General features: G+C 36.8%; 1 protein-coding gene across 1 annotated transcript; it reads left to right on the top strand.

Moving 5' to 3' along the window:
- Positions 7 to 629, top strand: LOC110271211. The gene has a single exon (XM_021121636.1). The coding sequence runs from the start codon at positions 136 to 138 to the stop codon at positions 562 to 564; it is 429 nt and encodes a 142-aa protein (XP_020977295.1). The 5' UTR covers positions 7 to 135; the 3' UTR covers positions 565 to 629.

Here is a 10760-nt window from a genome sequence, read left to right as displayed (position 1 = left end):
GGAAAAGGGTGTGTAATATCCCTAGTCATACTTTCAATTTTCATAGCAATAGCAGGGACATTAGTTGTCCTAGGATTCACAGTGTACAAACCACAAGAGCCCAAAATCCACGTGGACAACATCAACTTGGACAACATGAAGTTTGCCTTCAACGTATTCCAAATAAAGTTTGACTTCAACGTGACGTTGACCGCTGACGTCACCGTACAAAACCCTAACAAGATTGGATTCAAGATTTCAGACACAAGTGCAACTCTCAACTATAGAGGTGTTAAGGTTGGAGAAGCACCTATTCCATCTCAAGAGATAGCACCAAAAGAGACAAAGAAATTCAACGTAACCCTAACTGTCATGACAGCAGCTTTGTTGTCTCATCCTATGATATTCAACGATGTCACAAAGAACCAATTGCCACTCACGGTTGTGTTGGATATTCCTGGTCAAGTTGAGATCTTGGGCATCATCAAGGTCAACGTTCATGTTCAAACTTATTGTGATATTCTCATCGATATTCTCCAGAAAAGACTCGCCAGCCAAAGATGCAAATCCACCACCAATATATGATGTTTTTCTTATTTTGTGTAAATCAACATTTCCGGGCTATATATTGAAAGATTATATTTTCCTCACTCTTTCATATATACTATGTTTATATTTTTCTTTTGTGGTAAAAGACAATTTTTTTTCATCTTCCATCACTTTTTTATAAAGGAGAATTTTCTGGTACTTAAAGCATTTATGTCAAATTTGTTTAAAATGTGATGAAAAGTTAAAACGTGGCATCCATTCTTTGTATTTGTGTCAATCAAATAAATTACTGTAAAAATTTACTTGCGATTACCTATCTTCACGTGAAGTTGATATTTGAAAACCAATAAATAATTTAATAAATTTAACTAATTTATTATCTAACGTTCAACTAACTTCACATGAAATTATAAATATTGTAAAAGACACTTTTTATAAATCATTCAAAAATGATATATATAACATATACATAGTGTTGCATATTATTATGATAGAAACTTAACTTGCACAAAAGATTAGAAGTCACGTGTAATTAGTTAGGATTGCTAGGCTTATATGTTTAACTAATATCAGAGTTTCATTCTTTTTTTTTTTTTTTTGTAAAATTTAGTTTATTTTCTGATATAAAAGAAAATTTTACTCTCCTTCTTTTAGGTTCTGATGTAATCTCAGCTCTCACTTTATATCAATTCTTCTTCTTCAACGATGATTCTCATAAATTCAACATGGTGCGATGAGTGATTGCAGTAACAACCTTTATGAATACACCTCTCTAGCTCCTTCAATTTTCATGTTCTTTTTTTCGTTTTTTTTTTCCTTCAAAATCAAGAACCCAAAACTAAATTTGTCCCATTCTTCTCTTCGATCTAATTCCTCTCCTCCTCTCTTGAACCCTAAAATAGAGTTTGATGAGATCTGGTTTTGGTTAGCAAAATCACCAACGCTAAGCCACATTTTCCAATCAACGGATCAAAAGTGGGAGCTCTGAATATACAATTTCTCAAATTTATTAATACCTTCTTCCTTTCTTATACACGGAATTATGGATACTCCTCAAGCTCCTCCAATTACAGTGACTCAGAATCAGCTTGATCTGAATGTTCTAGCATAATTAGTTGCTCAAGTCAATTCCATTCAAGCTGCTACATCAAAACCCCCAATAAATCCCATCACAGATCCTGCAAGTCCGTTCTTTTTTCATCCTGGCGAGAATCTAGGTACTCCATTCATCCCTGTTACTTTGGATAACAAGAACTATGGATCTTGGTCAAGATGGATGAAGATAGCTCTGCAATCGAAGAATAAATTTGTTTTCGTTGATGGCTCCCTTCCAAAGCCGGATGAGAACGATCCCACTCATCATGCCTGGGAACGTCGCAATACCCTTGTAGTAATAGTCTCTTGGCTCCACCTCTCTCTCAGCCTAGATATACGCAATAGCGTCATTTGGAACGGTGTCGCTCACAGCATTTGGGAAGAACTCAAAAAGCGCTTCTATCAAGGAGATGTGTTCTGCATTGCTGAATTCGAAGAAGACCTCTTCTCATTAAGACAGCGTGATTTGGAACTTACACCCTATTTCACAAAGTTGCGAGGAATTTAGGAGGAACTCGAAATTTTTTGACCCATCCCTTCATGCGTTTGCGGCACCAATTGTCCATGTGCATCCACAATTCGAGGATACAGAGATGACACATTTGTAGTTCGCTTCTTTCGTGGCTTAAATGAGCAATATTCAACTGTCCGATCAAGCATCATGCTCATGCAGCCATTGCCATCGATTGACACCACCTTTTCATTGCTTATGCAACAAGAAAGGTAATTTCTTGCACTACAAGAAAAACGGGACTTAGCAGCCACAAATTGCAGGCATTTTTTCAAATTGCCGCAAATTGGTTGAATTGGTGCGGTTCTTATTGCATAAATAAGCTCCGCTCCAATTAATTTGACTTGAGGCGGTTTTGGGCCCCAACCGTAGTAAATAACCTTGTGTGGGTGGGGGAGGGGTTTCGTTTCACTAAAATACCCAAACCCAAACAAAAATTAATAGGCATCTTCACCTTTTGCACGAACCCCAGCAGAGCACGGCGCCAATCACTGGTCTCCTTCCCCCGCCATCGTGAATCTTTCCTCCGTCAGTTCCAGCCATCACGCCGGTGTCGTCGTTCTTCCCAATCACTGGTCTCCTCCCTCCGCCGTGTAGCTCCCGCGCGCGAAGGTAACGGGGAAGGGGTCGTCGAAGTCTTCTACTTCCGCCGTGCATGTCCGTGACATCGTCGGCAGCCTTTGGGAGAATATGTTTAAGATGTAAAATTGAAGTTGTGAGAAATGTCAGTATTTGAGAGAATATACAAAATAAAATAAAAAAATAACTAGTATTTGAGAATATGTAAAATTCAAATTACAGTACAAGAATGAGAGAGCTATATGTATGGGCTCGAATATAAGGGTTATGAACTATCCAACTAAATAGGGAAGCACCAACAATTAGAGTGCAATCTTAACTAACATAGTTAACCAAATAATAATCATAATGACTAACATACTCTTAACACTCCGCTCAAACTTACGTGGGGAGATATACTCTAAGTTTTGATATTATGATATGATACTAAAATAATTTGCCTCACACAAACTATTTCATAAATCTCTTATATCCTCTATTTGTTGTTGTCTTTGGGAATCTTTTGGGTTGAGACTCATGTCATGTCTTTGTATATATTGATTCTTAAGATGGTAATATGCTACAAGATTCTCTATCTTATGTGTTTTTGGGAGTTCCTTTTTGATCAATTGAACCATGTCTCATTATTACATTATTAAGTAGTGCATTGCTTGTTAAGTTTTAACATCATTTGATTTAAGATTACTCCATGGCCTATGAATTAGAAGAAAAGAATTTGAGGTGTATTATTACACTATTGTATGCTCATGTTTTTGCATTTTTGAAGCTTAATTTTTCTATTGTAATTTACCCCTTTTGGCAATGAGAAAAAAAATACACTATTTTCTTGGTTGCTGTTGTTGATGGCAAAAGCTCTGTAATGTATTACACAAGTCTAGAAATATAACTGGTTTAGTAGCTAATGCCTGAAAAAAAATGAAAAGGTGTCAAGATTAGTAGCATTCATGTTATTCTTATAATCAATCCTAGTTCTAGTTCTGCCTTCTAGATGGATTTTAGCCTAAACCTCTGTGTTCAAAGAAAATGAAAAAAAGACTACCGACTTTCCATTTTTCAATATTCAGTTTTATCTAAGTATGACATACATCTTTTGTTCTTTTAAGTGTGATACTTCTGAAATATTTGTTTGCTGCATAGCTTGGAGGTGGTTACTAACTTATTATCAACAAGCAAGGCTTTATCTTTTGAATGCTAAGGTGCTTGTCATTACTCCAGCTATATTGCTCAGAAGTTTGAGGCACAATTTTCTTAAACTTGATATGATTAAGCTTTTAATAATGGACGAGTGCCATCATGCTAAGGGTAGCGACCCTTATGCCTGCATAATGAAAGTAAGTTTATGATATTAGCCATTTGTTGTAATATTGATCATTTTGATTTATTAAATACGACAGAAATAAATTTGAGATTTTTTCTTTAAATAAAATAATTAAAACCAATCTCAACAAGCTGGTGTAATTTGGTGAAATAATTTGCTGTCACCTTTGCAGGATTTGATTTAATTTCATGCAGGAGCTCTATTATAGGGAATTAAACTCTTTATCTTTGACCTCCCTTGAATTTTTGGGATGACTGCATCTCCGATTAAGTTAAAAGGTATACAACTATAATATTCTTGTCGAATAAATGACCATTTGTACCCATAAAAGATGAAAACGCTGACATATGTACCCACACTAGATCGAAACTAAACTTGTACCCACGCAAGATGTCCTTCGTGTGACAAAAGTAGTTTTCGATCTAGTGTGGGTACATATGTCAGCGTTTTCATCTTTTATGGGTACAAATGGTTATTTACTCTATTTTTGTCTCTCTTAGCATTTCAATTTTTTTTAAATTTTATTTTATAAAAATAAGATAATCAATAATGTCACTTATTCTCTAATTTTGAACTTCCTTAACTTTTTTCCTTTTTCACTTTCTTGATCCAGTTGGAAATTCTGAATACACCTTCTCTATAAATATGCGTGACCTAATGGCTCTAATGGACTCAAAGGTTACTTTGGATTTTCTACCTCTAATATACACCCTGCCTATACTATGAATATTGACATTCCTTGAGGCCTTATATTGATGCTAGAATAATTTAATTCTATCTAATAACTCTCTTGAGTTTCATTTTAGTATTATCAGTTGATCTTGTAATGCACACTTTATGGATTATTTCAAAGTGGTTTGACTTTTAGAAAAAATTTTTAAATTTTATATAGTAGATTGTGGCAGTTTCAAACTGCCACAATTTTTTTTAAACCGGCGTGCAGGATAGCGGCGGTTATAAAACCGCCACAATTTTTTTAAAAAACCTATTTAACAGACTGAAGGAATTGTCCTTGGGCAAAAAATTTCGAATAAGGGAATAGAGGTGGATCAAGCTAAGGTAGAGGTAATTGAAAAATTACCACCACCTGCCAATGTTAAGGCAATCAGAACCTTTCTGAGGCATGCAGGATTCTATAGGAGGTTTATAAAGGATTTTTCAAAAATTGCAAAACTTCTGAGCAATCTGCTAGCTTCTGATACACCATTTGTCTTTAACACAGAGTGTCTGTAGGCGTTTGAGACTCTGAAAGCCAAGCTGGTAACGGCACCAGTCATTTCTGCTAGGGGTGTCCGCAGATCGGATCGGATCGGATATAGCCAAAAATTCGATCCAATCCGCACAATTTTCATCGGATCGGATCGGATATGATATCCGCGCTTTTTAGTGCCAGATCCGATCTGCAAATGTGCGGATTGGATCGGATCGGATATCGGATATATCCGCATAATTAAACATTCTCTTTTTAATCATATTTCTATGTAAAAAAATTCAATAAAAATATTTCTTTTATACTTTTAAACTTATTTATTCCTAAAATATTTTTAATCAAACTCTTTCTAAATAACGAAAATAAAATAATACAATATATGAATAATAATTACTAACTAAAACAACAAACAAGTAAATATAATACCAAACATATATATTTATTTATTTTTCATTATTATTGTGCAGATCTGCAGATCCGCGGATCGGATATGCAGATGTAGAGCAGATATCCGCGATCCGATCCGATCAATTTGCGGATCGGATCGTATCCGCAATTTTCGGATCGGATGCGGATATTTACCACAGATCTGCAGATACGATCCGATCCATGAACACCCCTATATGCCAGTGGTTTTCCAAAACCTCCGCAAAATCAAATCTCCACCCCCTAATAGGCAACGCTTATGGAACCGCTGGAATTTCATTTCGCAGTGGTTAAAAAGCGCCGCAAATCCCTAAAAAACCGCCGCTATTCGGCGTGTCTCTTGTAGTGTTGGGACTGATTTGGTGGACTCCAAATAGTTGGTGAATGCGGTTCACAACTTTTCTGGAACTAATTCTTTCCGAGGTAGGAACCGAGGCAGAGATGGCCGCGGTGGCAAGGGCCGAAGTTATGGAGGACGAGGACACATCAAACAATGTTCTTTTTGTGGTAGGGAAGGGCATATAGTTGATCAATGCTACAAGAAACATGGCTTCCCTCCATATTTTAAAGCCAGAACAATCCCTACCATCAACAATATCACAGATGCTGCACATGATGATAAGCATGATGATTTTGTTGAGCTCTATCTGAAAGATGGTGGTAGTTCATCAGCCTTCTTCACTCAAGATAAAAAGAAAGCCTTGTTAGCTCTCCTACAACAAAATGTCTTCACAACTTCCCATACTTTGAATCAAGTATCGTATGCCATAGAAGTCCAATCTCCTTCTGAAGGTAACTCTATAGAATGCACTCTTAATTCATCACATTACACTGGCTCCTGGGTCATTGACACAGGTGCCACAGCTCCTGTCACTCATCACATTACTACATTCCACACATACAAAGCCATATGTCTAGTAAGAGTCAAATTACCAAATAAATGCATGGTCCTTGCTTCGATATCTGGCACAGTAAAATTTTCTGAACACTTGTACCTCACAGATGTTCTTTACTTACCTTCTTTTGTGCTAAATCTGATTTCAGTGTCAAAACTTATAGCTTACATTAACTGTCAATTCATTTTAACAAATTTGGCTGTGAGATACAGGATTACCCTACAATGAAGAGGATTGGAGCAGCTGAATTGAATGTAGGGCTGTATGCACTGCAAGCAAATTCATTAGATACTGCACAACATCACAGCATACATCTCACTACTCATTCAAACACAAGCACACACAATGACTCTTCCATCTTATGACATAATAGATTAGGTCATGTTCCTTTTTCTATTTTACACAATATTACACAATTGTATCCCAATTTATTGCACACAAAAATTAATAAAGCCATGATTATGTCTCCATGTGATAGTTGTCATTTTGCCAAGCACAAAAGAACTTCTTTTTCTCTGAGCACAACAAAAACTAAAAATATTTTTGAGCTGATCCATGTTGATATTTGGGGTCCAATATGCATCCCATCTACAAAAAGTTGTAGATATTTTCTTACTATTGTAGATGATTTTAGTAGGTTTACGTGGATCTTTCCTATGACACTAAAATCTGAGGCTTCTGCACTTGTACAAAATTTTATAAAATTGATTCGCGTTCAATTCAATAGTAACATGAAGTGTATTAGATCAGATAATGGTAAGGAATTCCAATTAAATCAATTTTACACTTCAAATGGAATTTTACATCAAACCTCATGTGTTGAGACTCCTCAACAAAATAGAATTGTAGAGTGCAAACACCAGCATATTTTACAAGTTGCTAGAGCTATATTATTTCACTCAGCAGTGCCTCAATGTTATTGGGATTTGGCGGCAACTTATGCAACCCAAATCATCAACCATATCCCTAGCAACTTGTTAAATAACAAAAATCTATTTGAAATTCTATATAATAAGCAAGCTGATTTAACACAATTTAAAGTTTTTTGACTTCATATCTACATTATCAGCAAATCAAAAGAAACTTGATGCATGAGCTAAGAAAGGAGTGTTCCTTGGATTTAAAGAGGGCACTAAAGGATTCTTAGTTTTGGATCTCCACACCAACAAACTTCATGTCTCAAGCGACATTACCTTTTATGAGCATAATTTTTCTTTCAAAACTAATAATCACTGTCCACAATCGTCACATTCACCTACTCATACTCAACCTGCAAGCACTCAATTTTCTAGTTTTCATGATGTTTTTTACTACTCCCAAACAACCCCTCAACAGCATCTGTGCCCCTCACTCAATTTTCACAGCCACACACACCTCTTCCACACACTTCACCAACACCACTTAGAAGATCTACAAGGGAAAGAAGGAGACCTGCATATTTAGAAAATTATCACTGCATGCATGCCTCTGTTGATTCAGCTTCCTCCTCATCCAAGTATCCGATTTCTAACTTCATGACATATCACAATCTATCTTCCACACACCACACATTATCAGTCAAAATTGCAACAAGTGTCAAACATACACATTATGAGGAAGTTGTGGCTGACCGTTGTTGGAAAGAGGCTGTCTCAGCTGAACTAAGTGCTCTTGAGACAAACAAGACATGGATTGTCACTACCTTACCTAAGGGCAAGAAAGCTATAGATTGCAAGTGGGTCTTCAAGTTGAAGCTCAAGCCAGACGAGACAATTGAGTGGCAAAAGCGCGTCTTATGGCAAAAGGGTATAATCAGAGGCAGGGATTTAATTTTTTTGACACCTATAACCCCGTGGCCAAGATGACAACATTGCGCATCCTTCTTGCTCTTGCACCTGCTAAACACTGGCATTTAAAGCAGTTGGACGTCAACACTGCTTTCCTCCAATGGGACCTTGACGAGGAAGTTTACATGAATGTCCCTCCTGGTCTCACAGTTTCACAACCTGATTCAGTGTGCAAGTTAACAAAATCCCTTTATGGCCTTAAACAGGCCAGTCGCCAATGGAATACAAAACTCACTTCGATGCTTCTTAGTCTTGGCTATTGCCAATCCAAGCATGACTACTCTCTATTCACCAAATTAGTTGATAGAAAATTCACTATTATATTAGTATACGTCGATGATTTGATCATCACGGGTAATGATTTAAGCACCATTTCAGCCACCAAGCAACAATTACATGATGCCTTCAAGATCAAAGACGTTGGTGATCTAAAATTTTTTCTTGGCCTTGAAATTGCATGAAGCAGTTCAGGTATTGCTGTTCATCAGCAAAAATATATGTTAGACTTGTTGAACGACTATGGAATGTTGGACTGCAAACCTGCCTCAACCCCCATGGAGTACGGTATGAAGCTAGCTAAGGACTCGGCTCCTTTCTTCACAGATGTAGCTGCCTATCGCAGTTTTATTGGGCACCTTGTATATCTCACTACCACGTGACCCGACATTTCCTTTGTGGTTGGAAAGCTCAGTCACTACCTTGATTGTCCCACCAGTTCTCACTATAACGCAGCCATTCGGGTCCTCAAATACCTCAAACAAGCCCCAGTAGCAGGTCTTTTTTTTCTACTTCCTCCGACATGCAACTCTCTGGCTATTCGGATGCAGACTAGGTAGCATGTCCTGACACTCGCAGGTCTGTTTCTGGGCATCGCTTCTATCTTGGCACCTCTCTCATTTCTTGGAAAAACAAAAAGCAATCAACAGTGGTCAGATCCTCTTCAGAAGCTGAGTACAGGGCCCTAGCTCTTGCAACCTGTGAAGCTCAGTGGATAGCCTATCTTCTCAACGATCTTCATCTGCCTCTAACCAAACATGTTCCTTTATATTGTGATAGTCAGTCTGCCCGCCATATAGCTGCCAACCCCGTGTTTCATGAGCGCACCAAGCACATCGAAGTAGACTGTCACGTGACACGCGAGAAAACATCCTCAGGCCTCATCAAACTCCTCCCCATCTCCAGCAAGGATCAAAATGCCGATATCATGACTAAAGCCTTGAGTCCAGGTCCGTTCAAACTAGGATATCGTAAGTTAGGGATGCTCAACATCTACGATTCAACTATAAGAGAGAATGTGCAAGATTAATCTACATATGTAAGTTGCCAATGCCTTTGACATTGCCAACTTAAGGGGGAATGTTATCATAGAAACTTAACCTGCAGAAAAGGTTAAAAGTCACGTGTAATTAGTTAGGATTGCTAGGCTTATATGTATAACTAATAGCAGAGTCTCATTCCTTTTTTTGTGAAATTTGGTTTAGAGTTTCTGATATAAAAGAAAACCTCACTCTCCCTCTTTTAGATTCTGATATAATCTCATCTCTCACTTTATATCAATTCTTCTTCTTCAACGACGAATCTCATAAATTCAACACATAAAACATTCTTCCTATGTATTTTTGTCTTTAACAAATTAATTTGGCCATATGAGGAACAAAAACTTGAGGCATGGTCTCTGTCATTCTCCAATATTTGACAAATTAAAAGTTATTTTTTATTAATTTTCTTTTGTATAGCTTTCTGGACAAATTTGATCCATGATGATGTTCTTATAAAGGGTTCATCGAAGTCAGGGTGTTGATGCCAACTCTTGTGATATTCGAACAAGAGGTGCTGATCCACAAGAAAATTTGATATTTTAAATTAAGCAATATTATATATCAAAATTTATTATTTTGAGTCAACACTTGATAATAACAAACCTATTTTTATAAATAATGTAAAAAAAGATAAAATTAACTAAATTTTAAATGCGTCAGCTCCCATACATGGTCTTACAACTTTGCGAAAACCTGTACTTTTGGTAAACAGTCGCCCGAACTTGATCCAATCCGCTGTTGTATACCTTGGATATTTCTCTTTCTAACCATACAATTGCTAGTACACTTATGGTGATTCCTAAATAACTCTCCCCCTCCCCAAACACAACTTACAACTTTTATCGTACTGTGCTCTTCAAAGAACATATCTTAAAAGGTGCTGAGTTGGAATTCCATTCTAACTAAGAATTCGTGTGGTTTCGGAGGATCCAGCTACAGAAAAATCGGAAACGGAAAACCCCCTTTTCGCCCGACTCTTTAGTCTTAAGAATACTAGTTTTAAAAATAAATGATTGTCTTTATTAATTTTTAAATTTTAAATTCTAAATAAA

Source organism: Arachis ipaensis, chromosome B04 (genome assembly GCF_000816755.2).
Source record: "Arachis ipaensis cultivar K30076 chromosome B04, Araip1.1, whole genome shotgun sequence".
In the NCBI taxonomy this organism is placed as follows: domain Eukaryota; kingdom Viridiplantae; phylum Streptophyta; class Magnoliopsida; order Fabales; family Fabaceae; genus Arachis; species Arachis ipaensis.
This window is presented reverse-complemented; position numbering and strand designations above follow the sequence as displayed.

Excerpts from the sequence above, each read along its gene's own strand:
- LOC110271211 (XM_021121636.1), top strand. The coding sequence starts at position 136 with ATGAAGTTTGCCTTCAACGTATTCCAAATAAAGTTTGACTTCAACGTG.